General features: G+C 37.3%; 1 protein-coding gene across 4 annotated transcripts in view; it reads right to left on the minus strand.

Moving 5' to 3' along the window:
* LOC127431914 (lethal(3)malignant brain tumor-like protein 4) overlaps positions 1-22,509 on the minus strand; it is a 102,287-nt gene that overhangs the window by 70,519 nt on the left and 9,259 nt on the right. For 2 of the 4 annotated variants that reach the window (XM_051682567.1, XM_051682568.1), the window contains exons 2-9: positions 16,580-16,674; positions 14,688-14,777; positions 14,547-14,601; positions 14,311-14,396; positions 6,208-6,312; positions 885-1,020; positions 597-688; positions 212-363 (exon numbers count right to left, since the gene is read on the minus strand). In XM_051682567.1, the coding sequence (XP_051538527.1) occupies positions 212-363; positions 597-688; positions 885-1,020; positions 6,208-6,312; positions 14,311-14,396; positions 14,547-14,601; positions 14,688-14,765 (704 nt within the window). In that variant the 5' untranslated portion in view covers positions 14,766-14,777; positions 16,580-16,674. Of the gene's footprint in view, positions 1-211; positions 364-596; positions 689-884; positions 1,021-6,207; positions 6,313-14,310; positions 14,397-14,546; positions 14,602-14,687; positions 14,781-16,579; positions 16,675-22,509 lie in introns of all 4 variants that reach the window. The other 2 variants (XM_051682569.1, XM_051682570.1) reach the window with 2 other exon arrangements.

Here is a 22,509-nt window from a genome sequence, read left to right on the forward strand (position 1 = left end):
GGTATAAGAAGACATGTATCATATATCATGAATCAGGTAGTAATATGGTTTCATATGTGAGTAATATACATTTCAAAACAAAGATCATGTATTTTCAAAGAGTATTTAACCTCAAGTTTCCATACTATTTTCTCTAATATCAATATAAAGCTGATATGTTAATAAGCAGCATGTGGTTGAGTTTTATCGACTGAGATTACGTGTTTCTCACCAGTAGTCATAAGTGTCGTCCCAGTTGTCAAAATGAACCAGGAATCGATTGTCTACGATATCTGCAATGCTGGCGACACACACCAGACACAGGTTCTTCCTGTCCACCGCCTCCAACTTCATCCCCACTTCAAATGTCGAGGGGTTTGTGGTCTGTATCAACAGAGATGCATGAATTACTTTAATAAGTAGAAAGTGCTTCTTAACATCAGATCTACTGTCGCTTTAACTGTGTTCAGAATGTCTGTACGTATCAACGTTGTCTCGGGTCGTGTGAATAACACAATAAAACACCCAGCAGGATGACTGTCATTTGTGTGAGAGAGGAAGTGACTTCACAGTCGAGACTGAGAGTGATGACAGGAGATGCTGGTCAGTTGACTTACACTGCTTTGGGATTTGAAGAAAATCTTTGGTGCGGCTTGAGTGTTACAAGACTCCAGATATTTCTCCCAGTTGAACTCTTGTGGCTTGTAACCTGATGACAGAAAAAGGCAAGAATGAGAGAAATGATAAAGCATAAGAATCAATCTGACCAAAACATGTATAAATACATCAATTTTTAGCTATATCGCCAAGCCCGAAGTGAAATCATGTACAGAATGAAAAAGACTATTCTTCCAATGCATCTGTGTGTTAGTCATAGTGAGTATGTTTAGTATGATGTATCGAACCTTTGGGTGGGTGAAGTTTATGGCCTGTTGACTCACACCATCCAGCTGGTTTGATGTCAGGTGAATCAGCGTTTACCCAGAAGTCATAGCACTCCGAGTAACCATCAATATGGAGACGCAGACGAAACCCGATCACCTTCAACAATTATTGAGAGAAGAATCAATGATGTGACGCTGATTTATTAAGTTATTCAAAACTCACACAAAACAATTACTTGAATACACCTCTACTATGATGAACCATTTTTTTAATTACTCAAAAGACATTTTGATATTTTTTCTGGGGCTTAAAGTCAAAAATGTCATGTGGTGTAACCGTCCAGAGACAGTAAAATGATTGAATTCTTGAACAAATTATCTTGGCATCTTAAAAAAAAAAAAAAAAAACAGATAAGAAGTGAAACAATTTTGTTTTAAAATATTATTATTTAAAAAAAACTGTGTCCACCCAATCAATGTCATGTGCTGTAACCCAACATGCAGGTTGCCATTTTGTTGTCATGTGACTTAAAAACAAAACAGAGGACGCCTTTGTACCCTCATGACTGTGACTGAAGTAAAAAAAAAAAAAAAGAAAAATTGGATTTTGTTTTACATTTTTAAGAAAATGAATATTTTAAGTCAAATAGAGTAACGTTAAGATTACTTCGTGATATTCGTGACTTAACCCTCCTATGGTTTTTGATAATTTTTTACCTAAATAAATTTTCCTCGTTTAATAAAAATGGTTTCCTTTATCTGAGCAGTAAAAGACTTGGTGACTTTCCTCCATTTGCCATCTGAACATACACATTTTTTTGGCTTGATTCTTTAAGTCTTAGTGGTCGTTAAAAAAGTGACACCTTTGGTATCCACGGTCAAAATTGACCGACCATTGAAAATGAATGGGAAAGACCAAAAAAACTAAGCAATATTTTCTCTGTCAATACAATCGATAAATCAATAAATCAGCCACAATGTAGAAAACCCCCCAGAAATTACAGGGTGAGACTCTAAAACATCCTCAGTGCAAAACACACACACCCACCCACTCACACACACACACACACACACAAAAATGAGCTGGTGAGACTATAACACAGCATTTTTTTTTTCATTTGTCAAAAAAAAAAAAAAAAACATAAATCACCCAGAATGCTAAACACTCACAAATTAAGGGTTGAGATGATAACACACTCACAATGCAGAACACACACACACACATACACACAATGCAGAACTCACACACACACACACTCACACAAAACCAGGGCATCAATAAGTGGAGTTCTACACCCGTCTTTTGGTCATTGTTGGCATTACAAGTCATCTGTTGTTTTCCAGCTGATGACAGCAATCTAATTCACTCACACATACACACACACACACACACACACACACACACACACACACAAGACCTGCCACGATGTCATCATGTTCATACCGGTGTAGTATCCGTGTTCAAAACCGGTTATACCGATAATACCGTTGGTTGGACACTCAGTGGTGCTATGGTGTAATTTTCATTGCTCAATGGCCTACACAATAATACAAGGCAGCTTGATATCAGTCTTTGAATTGTATTTATTATTTATTTTAATTAAATGAAACTGAACAAATAAAGTGCAATCAGATTAAATTGTGTGTTATTCAACAAACATCAACCAACATGCCACACAGCAAACATAGGCTATGTAAAAACGAACATGCCTAACAATAAATATGTACATTTGTCTTGTACAGTTTTTTTGTTAAGAAAGAGCAAATCAATCTTTTCAGGCTTGAGCAGTGATCTCTTGGGGGGGGGGGGGGGTCACTTCATTCCAGTGCTTGTTGTGCAAATGCACAAATATTTTTTGCCACGTTTGCCAGCAGCGGGTAACGTGGCTCATTGGCTTTCCACGGGAGATGTCACTCTTTTATGGGAATCATACATTCGTTCATTCCAATAATGGTCTTGGCGCCGAACGTGCTCTTGAGCTAAAACAACGCAAGATGCAACAAGGACAATGCAGGACAAGCTGTCAGCTGTCAAAAAGGTCCAACTAGAGCATAATTACATTGGAAAACAATTGAAAAACAGCACTAACGGACACAAATACATGTTTGTTGAGAACAGTAATTAATTAGGTGATTAATACGCCTTTTCCATTTATAAAGCTCAACGAAAAGCGCTCTCTGTTTAAAATTAGTCTCATTTGTTTATTTGACTAAAGTGCTAAAATAGTGTCACTAAAAATAAATTTGGGCTTTTAGGGCCACTGTCTTTGTACATGTTAATAATGTTTGAGAGAAAACACTTTACATGAAAGTATTGATTTCTCCTTATACTACAGTTTTTTAAAAGTGCTGCAGTTTTTCCTCACAGTCATTTGAGTCTCTCTATCTTCCATCATGAATATGTGTTTACTGGTGTTTTGGAATCACAATGATGGGAAACAATTATAATGCACTTGAATACTATATTTTTGACTAAATATTTGATAAAATTCTGCTTTTGATGGAAATATGACAGAAGACGTGCACAGAATGGATTTGATCTTACTTGATCTTTCCCCGCATATCTCAACAACTCACCAATAGTTGAACCTGATGCGAGTCAGCAGCTGGATCCATCTCCAACTCATGCTGAAGGTGTCTGTGTTTCATGTCAATTTCTCAAAATTTGCAACACGTTCGGGTGCAGTTTGGGTGCGAGTCACCAAAATACGGGATAAACCGCGTCCCGCCTCACACAGTTGTTGCTGTCAATTAAAAGTAACATCTTCTGTAAGTGTGCGTACACAGTAATTTGATATGTCGATAAAGAACATCTGTCATTCAATGCATTCATTTAGGTTCATTTATGAGTCGCAAACTCGTTAGGCGACTTTTCGTAGGCAGTTCTATTCGTTTGGCTATTGATATACAAACTGTTGTCATCAAGTACGTTTCTTGAGAGGACCCAAGCGCAGAGTTGAAAAACAGGAAATTTATTAAAACAAAAAACAAACACAAACTACCCCGTAGGGGGAAAAAAGTAAACCAGGAGTGACCGGACCGAGTAGGGATGAAACAGGACCGACATAGGAGAACAAACAAGACACACAAGACGAACTGGCACTGGACAGCACACATGAGGAGACTAAAACAGAGAGAGATATCAACAGGTTAACAAGACAGGGCAGGTGTGACTAATAAACTAATAATGGGCGAACAAGGAGGCGGGGTATGACTTAAGATAGCGAGACACGTGGTGATACAGGATCAAAACAAAGCCACATGCTCTCACAAGACAAAACACCCTAATGGCATGAGTGCACATCGCCAAGACAATAAGGCGATATACGCCCATGCCAAACGAAAAACTAGATGAGAGAATGTGTAGCAATGCCAAACAAAGTGATGCCACACATTCTCACACTAAACAAAGCCTGAGCACACGTCATGAGGCAAACACCACGCAATGAACACAACAGGCAACACAAACAAGACAGGACACCTGTGCGATGGTTCAGCCACACACAGACACACAGACCCGACACATCAGACCGAAGTGACCGAACCTCAGCACAACATGAACACAGCTCGTCGGATGGACCCGGGCGCGCAAAGCGAGTGCAACGTTCTGCGGTCGCGAGAGACAGACATAGATTATTGACACGAGTGCATGCCATCAAGATGACAGGCGCAATGCACTCACGCAAAAGACATGGAACATGAGTGTCCGGATCCTGACATAAAAAACCGAAACCGAACCAGACAGAAGGGTCAGGATCCAGACACCATTCTCCAGACATGAAACAAGACCAACCAAAATTACCAGACAGACAGGGGACAATAATGCCACGGTCCTGTCAGACAAAAACCCAGACTGACAGAGTGACAGGACCGTGACACGTTTACCCATTTTACCAGTATAAAATTTTGCACCGATGTTGTGTTATGTACCGAGTACAACCAGTAACACCATATATCGTGGCAAGCCTACACACACACACACACACACACACACACACACACACACACACACACACACACACACATACACACACACACACACACACATTTGCAAATTAAATTATTATTATAGAAAGTTAGAAATTGCAAAATATTTACTCTGATTCTTCTGTTTTATACTCTAATTGAATTTTCAGAATTTTGCAGTTCATTTCTGTTTCTTGATGTTCATTTTCTTGACATTATTATGCATTTACTTTGAGTTATTACATTTTTATGTTGAAATAAATGATTGGTATAAAAATGCTTATTCTGTGTCTTTGTAACACCATGGTCAGGTTTGATTGCAAGCATAATGACAATAACTGCAAAAACTGACACTTCAAATCCATTTAAAATGCTAAACTTTGACAAATAATAGTTTGATAATGTTTAAATATATATCTAAATGCATATCTTGTGATAAAATATAAAATTAGGTTACAATAAGTCATCAGACTACACAGTATGCGTCTACAGTCATCTACTGGCTGTTACTGGCATGACATGTTTTCAAGTCATGTTATTTATATTTTGTTCACCGGATGTAGGCATTCTGCCTCCAATTTGTCACATTCATATATTTTCTTCATGTTTCAACTTATAGAAGTGTATGTTCTGAATTTGTCTTTTTTTTTTTTTTTTTTACAAAAATATGCTTATTTGTATATGTAAATTAATGGTAAAATTTAGAAATTTACATGTAAATAAGATCAAAATAGCATAAAATCCAAAAAGAAATGCATAATTTTATTGTTACCTCACTGTTACTTATTATTACTTATTGTTACTTACTTCAGGGAAGAAGAAATGGTATCCTTATTATAAAAAAGGGTTAAACATCTGACCCTTCCGGTCAAAAATGACTGCGAATACCAAAGGAAGATGCCATTTTCAATAACATAGGAGGGCAAAAAAAATAATATTTGTACAAAAAATATGTTTAACCTTTACAAATATGTTTAAGAACTTAATGATTGATGTATTATTAAGTTGTGTATTTTTAAAGTATTTTAATACCTTTCACTTGATGGTTACACCACTTGACATTTTTAAAGTCATTAAATAAATGTATAGAAAATAATTTTTTTCAAATGTTTTTGCCAAATGTATGAAACCAATACATATACAAAGATTACAAAATATTATATATAAAGACTTCATTTCTACAAACTTGACATGTGTTTTAAACTAGATTTTTTAAAGAGATTTAACATTTATATTAGCTCGGAAAACCTCAATGACCAAGAAATCAAAAACAATCTACAATTATCTCCATCTATATCTATAAATCACAATTCCCTGATTTTCACAGGTAACTGTAACTGTGAGAGTAAATGAGTGAGGTAAAGAGAGTATTTCTGACCTCTGCCACAGACAGCACACAGAACATGGACGGATGAAGCGGGTCGATTCCCTCCAGCCTCATTCCAACCTTAAATCCATTCCGGCTTTTTGGAAATGTCTGATACTGCAAGAGCACAAATCAAAGAGTTTGAGCATAAAGACTGTTTACTGGCATTTACGGATAAATGCTTTGGAGTTCCTATGGAAACCGTCTCTTGTGTTTCTGAAGGGAACAGATGTCTCATCATATCCCTTCAGGAAGAATGCGGCCTGAGAGACGTGGAGCTCACAGGACACGCTAAAGGTCAACGGACACAAACACTGACAGCTGTGAAGAGTGAACGGACATTCGGTGTGATGATCAGGAGTGATGCAGCATAATTCACAGTTTATCTTCTGTTCTTTTTTCCCTCATAGTTTATACCTGAATACACCTCAAACATCAGAAAACATCATATTAAATCAAAGAGATTGTCTTGTGTGTCTCTAAACAAAAACATTACCAACCCCTTAAACTCTGGTGCATTTTTGAGCTGCCGCAAGCAATTTTTCACACTCAAATTTAAAATCTCACCATTCACACATGGACTAATTGCAAAAAATTGGTCATTTTCAGAGAACCACCCAAATATAATAAATAATATTGTATGTGTTTGTAATCTTATGATAAACAGAATTTTTTTGTTGTTGTTGTCCTATCTTTGTAAACATGTAATTCTGGTTCTGTTCACTCTACCTCACTTTGAAAAGCCTAATTTTATTCCACTAGGTGGAAGAAAGCACTAGAAAAAAAAATATTTTTCTCTATCACAATATACCGATCTGGTAGGTGGCGCTCTAACGCATTTTTGCCCTCACAGATGTGCTCGTACATAGACATTCAGTCTAATTTTCAGTTCAAGCACCACCCTCATTATTTCATTGAATATCTCGTCCTCTGAGTGGACTAGAAGATCAATCAAAGTGTCATTAGAAAGCTGAGATCCTCCCCTTTGCAAAGTTATAACATTATCATCAATAGTCAAAAACATATTTTTCTGATGATTTGTTTTGCATGCTTTTCCTTCTGGATGGCATATTTTGTTCTGGACATCTAAGATATAACATTGGATTATTCAGCCAAACAAGCTCACAGACAAGTAAAAAATGGCTCATTTTTTAATATATTGTAATATTGTGCATTGAGTATTTAGCCTTCACAATAAATGTTTATATAGTGTAGTTACAGATTTAGAAACTTCTGATATTGTAACTCAATTTACTGTTGCGGCTTAATGAAATTTGTCTTTCTATCTTTCCATATAAATATACAGTATAAGTGTATACTACGGAACTTTTGGGCTTTCTATCGTCATCTGTAGTTAAACCAAAAATTGCAAGTGACTTGCGTTGGAATATTGTTTTGTTTTATTTCAGTTGTGCGCATATGATTCTGATGGTTTGAGGTTTTATACTCATGGTAAACCAGGAGTCACTGAGAGTGAGAAAAAAGTCCCACAAGACGAATATCTGAAAAAATATGTCGCCTGAGCAAGTAAGTAGCATTTCTGTGGCCATATACACACGTTTCTTTTTTTTTCTTAGTTTGTATGTGTAAAAATTACTGACGATAATGTTCGTTGATGTTTTTTTTTATGTTGTCAACGATAATGATGAGATGAAAAAAGACACATTATGCTGATCATCAAAGAGTTTTAATTAAAACACACTGTTGAGGAAAATACGACAAGAAAAAAAGTATTACCAAAGCATGAACACTGTTTTATTGTTGTTGTTGTTTTTTTATCTAGTCATAGTACATTGTGTATTCCCCCGCTGAACGACTGTACAATTAACTTTACTAACGGGTTAATTACCTCACTCAAACACATCCTATACATGTGCCATCAATCACTATATCCACAACAAAAACCTCATATTACAACTTACATCTGCACACACAATGAAGACAATCAACAGAATGACCTGCTGAACTTTCGGCAGCACATACCAGACAATCTTTTCCCGGTTTTTGACTATTCTCACGTTTTACTGGACATTTTAGTCAGAGGCGCAGCTGTGTTGTTCAAGCGCTATGAGACGCAAGCGAGGGAAGCGAGCCGGTGCGCTGGAATGTTTTTGAAGCTGCAAGCACCAATGTGGATGAGCTCACAGATACTGTGACATCATATATCAGTTTTTATGAGGATATGTGCATTCCTACTAGGACTTATTTAATGTTCAACAATGACAAACCATGGTTTACAGCAAAACTCAGGCAGCTTTGTCAGGCCAAAGAGGATGCTTATAGAAGTGTGGATAAAATCTTGTACAATCAGGCCAGAATCACACTGACAAAAGAGATTAGAGTGGCTAAAAGAAGATACTCTGAGAAGATGAAAAACAAATTTTCAGCTAATGACCCTGCATCAGTGTGGAGAGACCTGAAAGTTATTACTAACTATAAGACACCATCCCCCAACTCTGTAGGGAATCAACAACTGGCTGACGACCTGAATGTGATTTACTGTAGAACTGAAAAGCCCAATCTCACACCCCACACCCGCTCTGACCTTCACTTCCCACAAACATTAACACCTCCTGCAACCCCCCTCCTCCCCCTCCTGCTACTCAACCTGCACTTAAGATCTGTGAAGAGGATATGTGCCGGGTCTTTCGGAAGAATAAAGACAAGTAAAGCACAGGGCCCTTACAGTGTTTCACCCACTTGTCTAAAATCCTGGGCTGACCAGCTGGCCCCCATCTTCACACAGATCTTCAACAGATCACTGGAGTAGTGTGAGGTTTCCTGCTGCTTCAAATGCTCTACCATCATCCCTGTCCCAAAGAAACCCAAAATCATAGGACTTAATTACAACAGACCCATCGCTCTGATGTCTGTGGTCATGTGAGAGACTGGTGATGGCCCAACTGAAGGACATCACTGGACCCTTACTTGATCCCCTTCAATTTGCTTAATGAGCAAACAGGTCTGTGGATGATGCAGTCAACATGGGATTGCATCATATCCTGCAACATCTGGACAGACCAGGGACATATGCAAGGATCCTTTATGCGGACTTCAGTTCAGCTTTCAACACCATCATCCCAGCTATTCTCCAGACTAAATTAAACCAACTCTCTGTTCCCAAATCTATCTGTCAGAGGATCACCAGCTTTCTGATGGACAGGCAGCAGCTTGTGAGACAGGGGAAATTCACTTGCAGCACCTGTACAATCAGCACTGGTGCCCCCCAGGGATGTGTGCTCTCCCCACTACTCTTCTCCCTGTACACAAAAGACTGCACTGCCAAGGACCTCTCTGTCAAGCTCCTGAAGTTTGCAGACGACACCACTGTTATCGGCCTCACCCAGGATGACGATAAGTCTGCATAGAGAAGGGAGGTTGAACAGCTGGCTGTCTGGTGCAGTCAAACAACCTGGAGCTGAATACGCTCAAAACGGTGGAGATGATAGCGGACTTTAGAAGGCACCCCAACACTGACCCTCTCACTATTCTGAACAGCACCGTGGCAGTAGTTGGGTCATTCAGGTTCCTGGGCTCTACCATCTCACAGGACCTGAAGTGGGAGAGGTTGTACTTGCTTCACCAGCTGAGGAAATTCAACCTGCCACAGGTGCTGCTGATACAGTTTTACTCAGCGGTCATTGAGTCTGTCCTCTGCACTTCAATAACTGTCTGGTTTGGTTCAGCTATGAAATCGGACATCAGAAGACTACAAAGGACAGAACTTCCAAAGTTCGGACTGCTGAGAGGATTATTGGTTTCCCCCTGCCCCCCCTTCAAGAACTATACACTTCCAGAGTGAGGAAAAGGGCTGGAAATATCACTCTGGACACCACTCACCCTGCCCACTAGCTTTTTGAACTGTTGCCTTCTGGCCGACGCTTCAGAGCTCTGAGCACCAGAACCGTCAGGCACAGGAACACTTTTTTCCCCTCAGGCTATCCATCTCATGAACAGTTATATTGCAATAATTATGTGCAATACACAGCTTAGTCTATTTATATATACCTCTTCTGCCATTACATTCCCTTGCACTTTATATAACAGATTTGTATTTGTACATATGTACGTATATATTTATATTTTTTGTCTTATTGTGTATTTCTATAGATACTTATATTTTCTATTCACTTTTCATTTTTATTCTATTTATTCATTTTATTATCTCTATCTTGTTGTATTGTCTGTACACTGGAAGCTTCTGTCACCAAGACAAATTCCTTGTATGTGTAAGCATACTTGGCAATAAAGCTCATTCTGACTCTGAATAAGCCGTTTCATTAAACATGTGACACGTAACACAATATCATAAACTGTCTAAATTTGAGGAATTCACAACAGACTCTCTTCTAAAAGTACTTCAGTATATTCAGTATTACCCACAGGCGCCGATCCCGTAGGTGCTTGGGCACCCATGGAAAAGGAGATATTTCCCATCAATTTTCTCCAAAGGCATTTAAAAAAAAAAAAATTTTCTCAGCCTTGACCCAAACCAGAAAGCTCTTTTATTAATTAACAACATTAAAACCTTTGATTGATTTGAAGCAAATACTTTTCAAAGATTGAAAAAAGCGACTGATAATTGGGAACTTCTCTGATTGGTGGATCTCACTCAGGGATCGCGGATCCGGTGGGAGATCTGGACCCAGAGGAATTATTCGTTGGATTTTACGAGACACAACTGCAGATTGAGCTCTAATGAATTCATCAAGCACGCCGCCACACAGAGAAAAAAACGTTGTAATTGAGAAGGCTGAGCATGCATAATCTATATTCCTTCCTATTACTTAAGATAGAAATAGTTAATGGGCATTTGTTGCATGTGTGGAAGTGTTCGTGCATGGACCGTGCTTAGCCCAAATTACACTGCTTTGTTCACACTGCAGGAAAAACAGATTTTTTTTTTTTTTTCAAATAACATTTCTTTAGACTGACAGTTCAAACTGCAGTTTATATGTGGATAGATTTCTTCTATTCTGACTGCAGTTGCTTTTACTAGCATGTCCACATTACTTGTCATAGTAATGATGCAAACATGCTTATGTGCAACATGTGTGAGACTTTGTTTTCCAAATACACATTCTTCACCGAAAACTGCTTAAAAAACAAGAGGGGTGGCATATGCAATGTTTATTGCTGCTAAGGTCTACAACTGACCCGTTTTTACCAGACGCCCCATAGTTCATCCCATACAGTACACCTAACGTCCCGTATTAAAGGCTTTGTGTCCTGTATTGGAGCAAAAAAGGGTCTGACAGCGAGACTCTTGAATATCTTTTATTTATTTTTTGATTTTCTCCCCAATTTGGAATGCCCAATTCCCAATGTGCTCTAAGTCCTCGTGGTGGTGTAGTGACTCGCCTCAATCCGGGTGGCGGAGGACGAATCTCAGTTGCCTCCGCGTCTGAGACAGTCGATCCATGCATCTTATCACGTGACTTGTTGAGCGCGTTTCCGCGGAGACATAGCGCGTGTGGAGGCTTCACGCTATTCTCTGCAGCATCCATGCACAAGTCACCACGCACCCCACCAAGAGCGAGAACCACATTATAGCGACCACGAGGAGGTTACCCCATGTGACTCTACCCTCCCTAGCAACCGGGCCAATTTGGTTGCTTAGGAGACCTGGCTGGAGTCACTCAGCATGCCCTGGGAGGACTCCCATCTTTAATTGAAGCGCTCAAAATGCTCAAGGGTCCCGTATTGTGTGAAACTTTCAACCTAATCACGTTGTGGTGGCTAGCAGCCGATGTGTGTTACTGCACCTTAGCGCATCTCTTTGGGTGCGTAAAGCCAATCATTATAGTTTTCCCTTCAAAGTGCACTGTGAAGGCATAATTTATGCTGTTTAGAATGCAGTATATGTCTTCACGTCACTATACCTATTTGCAATAATTCGCTGCAGCATCAAAACTATGAGAACGTGAAAAGTTACTGACAGGAGAAAGCGCTGGGGGTGGGGGGTTGATGTTTGTTTGTTAGGGCACCCACCGGCAGAAACATAAATCGGCGCCTGTGGTATTCCGTTTATTCAGGTTTATCATGTGTTTAAGCTTACCATCTTCTCTGATGCATGTTTAAATAGTTGTAAGTTGGCTATTAAAAAAACTTAACGTTTCAATTTTTAGCTATTTTACAGTTTGGCATGTTTTCGTCATCAAAAGACAAAAATTTAACTATGTGAAAATGAACACTGTGACTCAGGGTCAGGCAAGAATGTGGTTTTGAACGTTGACTTTATTAACTGGCTCAATAATGGTATTTCATTGAATTCTAACGTAAAATTATACATGTATTCGAAGCGTCCCTTTAAAGACTGTTTAAAGCACAAATAATAAGCCTATACTTCCGAAGGATGGTTCTCCTCTTCCTCAAACACAGATAAAAGTCTTTCAAGTGACAGTAACTCCCTCAGAAACAGAAAGACATGTCAAACTTTTTACAACAACAGCCCTTGAAAACAGTCCAGCTGCAGCGCTGATGCACGGCTCCCCCTGCAGGATGTGCATGCATGTGCATGTGCATACATTAATCACAGTGACAGCTCATGGCAAATGCTCAACAATGACAGTTGGACACAAACCCTGCTGACTCTGCAGATCTTCTGTCTGTAATAATGAAGCTCCTGCTGCAGCCGCTGTGAGGAGCGCGTTCACGTTGTTTAGAGTTATTTTTAGTTCTTTTCTTAGTACAGGACAATTCAATGATTAACCGCATTAAAAAAAACAGTCAAAACTCACAGTTGGGTAACAACAAATAAACACGTACATTTTAGAAACACTATCAGACATAACAGCTGTTAATTACAGGTCTCAATTTGTGCCGAGTTGTGACTCATGAATGTGTTTGTGTTACTCTTTTTTTTTTTTTTCCGTCTCTGTGTGATGAGATGAACTCGGGAGGTTTGAGTTTGAACATTAATTCACATCCAACATGATGCAATCAAAGCAAGTTTTCACACTAGAGCTTTTGGTGCAGACACAAGTCCATTTGATGTCACAGTTTGGCTTGTGAGGAATGTTTTCTGAATTCAGGTGCACACTAAGGTCGCCTCAAGCTTTAAAAAAAGGGGGTCTAGGGTTCATGGGAACGGCCAAATGCACATACCTAAACTGCTATTGATGACGTATAATTTTAAAATGAAGAGTTGCGGTCCTGGATGCTGACTGGTCAATACAACTGGTCAATTTCATCAACAAGTGGGCCAGATTGAAAGATTCTTCAGGGCATGCGGGCCAAACCAGAATATTTAGTCAACGAATAGCTTATATCTACAGATGTCATGTTATAGCAACATTTACTCACAATATAACTTTATTTTGTCATGAGAAATATATTTTGAAATAAGGAAATGCTGAAAAAAAATACAGGTGACTTAAGACAAAAAAAAGTGCTTTCCAAATGAGTCCATAACAAAGAGTAAATAAGACTGATACAGAATATTTTATTGAACAATAACAGAGAAGTTTGTTATAGATGCAATGATTTCAACTTTTGGATGGACACGGCGCCTCATGTCGCTGTTTTTAGATTGAGATGCAAGGCGACGTCCGTCTTTTTCTCATAACTTATTGTCATTTTACATAGTAAGAAACTTGCAGCATCACATGAGCTATTCTCTGGCAATTAGGTGAATCTGCACCCATCACAAAGGTATGATTTTGTTTCTTAAATTTTCTGATTTTCCACAGGTTTCAACACAGAGATTTCCTGAGAAAAAAAACAAACATCTCAAGGACATTTTTCCAATGAGGTCGCAAAAAATGTTTTTAGTTAACGGTTTGTATGTCATTTGAGTCGCTCATGATGCTTAATTTAGCGAGCATCGTACATTCTTCCTTACAATGCAAATTTAACAATGTATTAAGCTAATATTCCTAATAAAGTTACCCACTAAATGCAGACTCCAGTAACTCGGGTGTTTATTTTCTCCCTTGATAAACAACATCTAAGACCAGAGAGATGGAGCTCGATTTGCACAGTGGCAGCACAACGGTTTTCGGTGTGAACAGCCCCTAAGATGAACATTTCAAACAGCTGAATTTGGTCCACAGGCCGCCAGTTGAATAGGCCTACAGTATTGAAAAATATATTGATTTTTTTTTTTGTTTGTACCTCAGTGAAGATCTGCAGAGGAGCAGCTTCAGCTCTCTTGTCCTCCAGATACTGATCCCACGACCACTTCTTCTTACTGCTCACGGCTGAAAAACACACACAATAATCAAGAGTTTAAGCCTTTTCAAAACGCTTTCTACAAGAAACATCTTCTATAAAAATATGTGCATTCATCCATGTGAATCAGCCACACCCCATCTCAACTGCTGAAAGTATGTAAGATTTTCTTGTTTGACCTTGTGAAGTGGAAACTTTATTCTTCATTTTTGTGGCGTCTTCTTTCGGTCGCTCCTAAGAAACAAGCATTAAATCGTTCAGTGTATTTGGACAGTGACGGTCGCTCTGATGAAGGTCAGAAGTGTTTAATTGTTACTCACGCGCAGACAATAATCCTCCGATACACTTCTGGGGTTCAAACTGTGTTTCTTTCTCTTGCCGTCCTCACCCTGCATCATTAGAGATCCGCTCTGCTGAGACACACAAATAATTCCTGCGTCAATACAATCATTAAGACTAAAAACTAACATGATCTTTTGAACATTTGCAATGTTGTATTTGTAAAATAACATGTGAACATAATATTTCAGCAATTAATGTTTCTGTGCTAGTTAATGTAACATTCATTTTAAATCTCAGTTCAAACTAACAATAATGAAGAGTCCTGCTAATTATCTACACTTATTTTTAGAGGTCAGAAAACTCATTTGTTGTCAAATTATAGTATTATTTACCATTACTTCATCCCATTGGGCACTTCAGCCCAACAATAACATCCGGTAATAGGAACGTCTACTACAACAAGCAAATAATGGCATAAATTAAAAACATTTTAATTTGATTAAATAATCCTGACCTCAGGCTGACTGTAATGAACGATCTGTCAGATGAGGGATTATCATTTAATAGCATGGTAATAACATACAAGCTACAATTATGTCACAACAGCCACTTCATAAAAGCAAAACATCTAAAAGCATACAAAAATGATATGAAAGTACAGTTACTGCCTTTAAGCTTTGAGTTTTTAAGACTTCCTGTTTCAGTGGCATACTCAAAATTAAAGACTTATAACTCGACAAAAAAACGAGGAGGATCAAGTGTTTGTATCATTGTAAAGAAAACTTTTGTAAAATATTTAATGATATAGATTATGATACATTCTGAGACTCTCAGCCTAAGAAACTGCTGAAAACACACAAACAAATTGAGCCAAAAATTTGCTTTTTTCGTATTTTTCTGATTTTACATTTATATATATCTCTGGGTGTAAATAAGGTGGCTCTGAAAAACTGCTTTTGTTTTGTTCCCAATCATGTCAACTGTATCTGAGAACATTTTTGTGTTGATATGACAAATCAATCAAAAGTTATAACATTACAAATATAATTGATCATAGTGTCCAAAAACATCTCCAAACAAATAAAACATAATAATTGTACATAAGAACTAATTACACATGCAAACACAACAATGACTAAAGGTTTACATAGCATGAAGACATGATTTTAGTAATGAGATTTCACAGAATGAGTTTCATTCTGTGTCATTTGAGTCATCATTGAGTCTGTGTCATGTATTTGGCGCCATCTCCTGGTGGTCATATGTAACATTGTGCTTCATGTGGATTATCTAATGATCTATACATCTGATTATCTTGTGTGTGGACTCATTTGAAAGATAATCACCTCCTCTAAGTAATGCTATGTGATATTTAATGTTCTGTTTATTTTTCATGAAGTTATAAGTGAAAATGTGGCATTTAAGCAACACCATTATAATTGTTAAAGATATATACTTAACTATTACTCACTATATTTTTGTCTGTGAGTAAAACAAATTGGCTGGTTGTATTCTACTCTTTGAGAGCTTTCCAACAACATATGACACATGGATATTTGATCAGTTTGATGTTTTTACTGATTACAATATTATGTACAGTGCACATATTTTTTTATAAATGATCAAAACGGAACACTTCTGATTTGTCTGTAAATTTCAAAGCACTTGTTCAGTTTTGGTCATAATGCTACATGCATTGGAAAGTAGAGCTTCTAATCTTTCAAACGATACCGATTTTGTATTAGTCGAGACTGTAGTTATTATCATATTGACAATTTTTTGGGGCCCATCCGAGCTTTAAGAGTTAAACAACAAATTTCACAGCAACACAGTCAAATCTTTCTCGTCTGAAGAAACAATGATGACATGTTTGGCCTCCATTTCTTTTTGAACAGAATGAAAAGTCACTACAATAAATAAATAAACCTACCGCCTGATTTGTGCTGCAGCGCGTCGACCCGGTCAGGGCTTCAGCCCGCAAGCGTTCGACACAAACACATTCTTCATGTGCACTGGATCACAAATCTGTAAACAAAACACAGAAAACAGACAGCAAATAAACACACTGAACAAAGACAGCACTGGATGAATCAACACATTCACAGGACCTGAGAGAGACCACCAACACTAGATTAATGCAATTTAAGGGCCATTTCTCAAGCAGCAAAGAATCACTAATCCATTTGTTTGAGTCAAACTAACTGAGCAGACAGCAAGGACACATCTCGTTGTTGACTGAAATTCACAACAAGATTCACTGTTCGCTGTAACTGTTCACATTCACGTTAAGAAGAAACTGGAGCCATAACAAAAGACTGACAGATGGAGTGGGTGTCCAAGTGTTTACAGAAGAAACTCGAGAGACAAATGACGAGCAAACACACATGACAACAGACTGAGTGAGTATCATATCAAACATGATCAGAAAGTCCCTGGTGAAGCACTGTGTGAAAAGCCCTGAACTTCCAGATAATGGAACGATTTGTCAAGTTAAAGAGAACTTAAGTTAGTGGATAATATTCTTATTCTAAAGGCCGATTAGGGCTGTCACGATTATGAAATTTGGCTGACAATTAATTGTAAAAAAACAAAACAAAAAAACTGCGATTATGAAGATTAATTGTCTGTTTTAGGGCTTTCACGATTAATTGTCCTATAAATTGTCATATTTCTTAAGGTGCATGTGTGGTTCATACAAGTCTTTTTTACATACTTCAAATTTATGAATCAAATAATAAAACAGGGATACATTATTTCCTTTTAAGGCTTTATAACTATATGAATGACATGAAAAATAATGTTTTAAATACCAAAATATTTCAAAATACATCAAATATGTCTCTCAAAACTTTAGTTTTGGTCAATTTTACATTTACACTGGTGTTTTTGGAATTAATTCAAAAGTTATACAAAATATATGTTTTTATCACATTTATATTATATAATATTATTTTATACTACAGTAAAATATTTCTGTCCTAATTTCTACACTTTCTATGTTATTTTAATGCTCTTTGATCAAACCTACGAGTCCTTATTTCTTATGAAGCAATTTTTTTTTCATCATTTTATCACCACAGAAATAGAGTAAGCATGCGTCTCATCCTCTGTATCAATACGTGTCATTAATACTGCATATATGGAGCCGCTGCGATCAGAAACATTTGCCATTACGTGATCGTTTAAAGTGAAGTCGGAGCACTTTGAGCTGATCTGGTTGACATTTGTGGTGCGTCTCAGTGACGCTTGGAGTTCAACTGAATGACACACAAACATGCCGCTGATGGCATTTATACTATATATTCACTTTAAATTTCCTTATTTGGGCATAAATATTTGATTGGAACTTGAAGACAATAAACACGGTTATCTCAAATAACCGCAGTTAGAGCAGACGATTATTTAATAATCATGACAGCTTTATTTGTTAAACATTACTTATACAACAATAAGACCAGAGCAAAACTTGATCATTTCTTGTAATTGCATTATGATTTCTGAAGCCTCTTTGGAGGATTTGAATGATGATGTAATCACAAGTCAAACAGAGAGAAGAAATGATATTTCCAGACATATTTAAAGCATCTGTGCATTCTGACAGATAGTGACTCAATGGCATTAACGGTCAGCGTGTGTCTGTGATGTAAACTGCAGGTTATAATGAGACATATACAGTAATTATCCTGCAACATGGAGTGACTTTCTGTCAGGTGAATCTCACACCTACAGCAGTCAGACAAGTGAAAATAAAATTCATTTATTCCACAGTCAGCTGAATGTGATGAAATATGATGCAGTTCACAATCACACACGAGCGCCACACACAGAACAGATACAACACAACATCCTCACAGACACGGTGCAACACACATATTGACATTTTAACATTTAAACTGACACTTTATTACATGGAAAAAACCTTTTACCATGGGAGAAAAAAACAGAATTTGGAAAAAAATAAAACAGATAGGACCCTAATATAAGACGTTAAACTCTGGTGCATTTTTGAGCTGCTGCCCGCAATTTTTCACACTCAAGTTTAAAAGCTCCCCATTCACACATACTGCGGACTAACTGCAAAAAAATTAGTCTCATTTTTCAGAGAACTGCCAAAATAAAAAAATAAAAAGACTCCAATTATTCATAAATAATATTGTATGTGTTTATAATCTTATGATAAACATAAAACTTTTTTTATTTATTTTTATTTTTTATTTTTTGTCCTAACTTTGTAAGCATGTAATTGTGGTTCTGTTCACTCTACCTCACTTTGAAAAGTCTCATTTTATTCCACTAGATGGCAGAAAGCACTAGAAAAAAGATTTTTTCTCCATCACATTCCATCACAATATACAGATCTGAAATGTAGGTGGCGCTCTAACGCATTGTATCCCTCACAGATGTGCTCGTCCATAGACATTCAGTCTAATTTTCAGTTCAAGCACCACCCTCATTATTTCATTGAATATCTCGGCCTCTGAGTGGACTATAAGCTCAATCTAATTCTACCGCCTGTCAATGTCAATAGAAAGCTGAGATCCTCCCCTTTGTGATGATATATAACATTTTATCATCAATAGTCGACAACATATTTTTCGGATGATTTGTTTTGCATGCTTTTCCTTCTGGATGGCATATTTTGTTCTGGACATCTAAGATATAACATTGAATTATTCACACAAGCAAGCTCACAGACAAGTAAACAATGGATCATTTTTAGAAACCTTCCTAAGGTAAAATCAGGTATAAAGTTTTTAGCTATTTGGGGCTTACAGCAGAAGTTATCGGAGCATAAATAGACGTTTGTATTTGATGACTTACAGAAATCATATTTCACTTTGTGATTCTTTTGAAAATCTTTCAAACTGTGCTATTAGTGCAACAAAATAAACTATACAGTCACATTCCTGAGAATGAGAGCTTTCATTTGATATATGACTTGTCTATTTGTGTGCTATGTGAAGGATTTTTATTTTCATGTAAATGTTTCTACCACATTACCTCTAGGGGGCGCTAATTTTCAACGTGAATGTTAAAAGGCCTTATTTTGTTATTTATCGTAACATGAATGCAGAAGTGATGTTTTCTCTGAAAGTGCAGATTCTAAACTTTCAAATGATACCTCATATGCCTGACTTATGTATATGGAGACTTTAACATTTTAAGCATAAACTTTTTCTGCGATGTAGCGCCCGGCGGATCCATAGAGTTTATGGGGTTTTAAGATCCACTTACAATAAAAACTCTACAACAGATTCTTTTTTAGACTTCAGACTTTTTTGAAAACAGTTTCAAGGATGTCAGCAGAACAACACATTTCGCAAAGGACTAGAAATATCACAGTCCAATAAAATACGTTTGACAGATAATGGGCATAATGGAAATTTAATGATCGAGCGAATTACCTCAGGAATTATTCGTTTTTATATCTAGTCTTTAGTGCTCATGCGGGAAATGCAGGTTCAAAGCCCACTCACTTCCTGTCCTCTCGCCTTTGTCTATGAATATAAGCAGAGAGAGATTTAGAGGATTTAAGAAAAGCAACCCCATCTAAGTAAATCCAGAGTGAACAGCTTCATTCATGTGATCACAAAAAAACAACAAAAACACGAGATGATTTACACTGACAAGCCGCGACGAAATGCGTCGAGCACATGAATGTGATTTTTACTCAAACGGTGTCGAGTGTTGAGAGGTGAGACAATTTAAACATCAGATGAATGACAGCAGTGACATGTCCCTTGAGTAAATAGCCATGTGACATGCTTGTTCTGTGTCAGCGGGGACAGATATTTATAAACTCACATTCTCAAATGAAGATGATGAATGAGTCATTTAAGAACAGCACGGTGGCACGCACAGACCTCAGAAGGGACGGTGCGGAAGGATAAAAAAGGCTCTGATTTTAATGATAGTACTTACACTATATATTTAACAAATGTATTTGCTTTTAGAGTATTTAAACTTTTCTTTTATTATATGAATATCCATAATTTTTCCATTCTTTTCGTTACCACAAATAATAGCCTGTTCTGTTCTATTTCTCACAAAAAGCACCATGGTAATTTTGACACATGCCATAGTAAAACCATGATACTTTTTGCAGTACCTTGTAGAACCATGACTGTCTCATGAAATATAAATAATGATTCAGTATGCCACGGTGCTTTTTTTTTGTCTCATCTCTCATCACATCTCATCTCTGCCACCTCACTTCATCTCTGACATCATTGTTCTCTTTATAGAATTGATACTTTCTATAGTACTTGCATTTCTTTCTTTTCATAATAATTAGGGCTGGGCAGTATTGCGATTTACACCGATCAACCAAAGCATTAAAAGCACCTGCCTAATATAGTGTAGGTCCACCTCGTGCCACCAAATTAGCACCAACCCGCATCTCAGAACAGCATTCAGAGATGATATTCTTCTCACCACAATTGTACAGAGCGGTTATCTGAGTTACCACAGACTTTCAGTTCAAACCAGTCTGGCCATTCTCTGTTGACCTCTCACATCAACAAGAAGTTTCCATCCACAGAACTGCCCCTCACTGGCTGTTTTTGGTTTTTGGCACCATTCTGAGTAAATTCTAGAGACTGTTGTGTGTGAAAATCCCAGAAATACTCAAACCAGCCCACCTGGCACCAACAATCATGCCACGCTCCAAATCCAAGTCCTGTTAAAGGCACCTGAGCCTAATTTCCTTTAATGCTTCTGTGATTTACAAAGAAATCTCATAATGACACATTACAACCCTCTACAGACATGTTGGAGAAAGAATCACCATTCACTAATAAATGTGACTCACCAGACTTTTGATGATTTATAAGCATAATGCAACTGAAAACAGTTTTCATATTTATGACTTCACGCAATATAGTATGCAAGATTGTACATTTTATTTTATATCTCACTTTTGATCATTTTAATCATATTTTAGCTTTTATAAAAAATTAATTAAATTCACATTCTATCAATTTATATGATGATTGTATTTTTAATAATGATACAAGCTGTTCAAAGTATTCACAAAGTTGGAACCTAATAATAAAAATAGAATTACACATATAAAAATTATTTAATATTTATATTATTAAAATAATAATTTAAGTGCTACTACATCAAAACTACTATGCAAATGTATTTGTTAAACTCTTTAATATTTACACTTTTCTTTTTTTCCTTTTTTTTTTTCTCCCCAATTTGGAATGCCCAATTCCCAATGTGCTCTAAGTCCTCGTGGTGGCGTAGCGACTCGCCTCAATCCGGGTGGCAGAGGACGAATCTCAGTTGCCTCCGCGTCTGAGACCGTCAATCCGTGCATCTTATCACGTGACTTGTTGAGCGCGTTACCACGGAGACTCACAGTATGTGGAGGCTTCATGCTATTCTCCGCAGCATCAACGCACAACTCACCACGCGCCACACCGAGAACGAACCACATTATAGCGACCACGAGGAGGTTACCCCATGTGACTCTACCCTCCCTACCAACCGGGCCAATTTGGTTGCTTAGGAGACCTGACTGGAGTCATTTGCACTGTTTTCTGATGTTTAAATATTACATAATGTACGATTGTGCCTTTAAATATTTATGTATTTACACACTTATTACACTTACTACATTTTGTTCGAGTTTACATAGATATGTATAACAAGCGCTAAAATGGTACTGTCTCTTTAAGAGAACCGTCAGTTCCGCAAGCGAATGTTTACGGTTGAGTGAGTGCATCACACATTAACGAGAGAAAAGTTGCATGGTGGTTTTTCCCTCATCTGTGCAATATATGATAACAATTAATGTTTATTTTTAATTTAATTTTTTAATTTTAATTTTTTTACTTTTTGAACACCAAC

This window comes from Myxocyprinus asiaticus, chromosome 41, assembly GCF_019703515.2.
Source record: "Myxocyprinus asiaticus isolate MX2 ecotype Aquarium Trade chromosome 41, UBuf_Myxa_2, whole genome shotgun sequence".
NCBI classification, from domain to species: Eukaryota; Metazoa; Chordata; class Actinopteri; order Cypriniformes; family Catostomidae; genus Myxocyprinus; species Myxocyprinus asiaticus.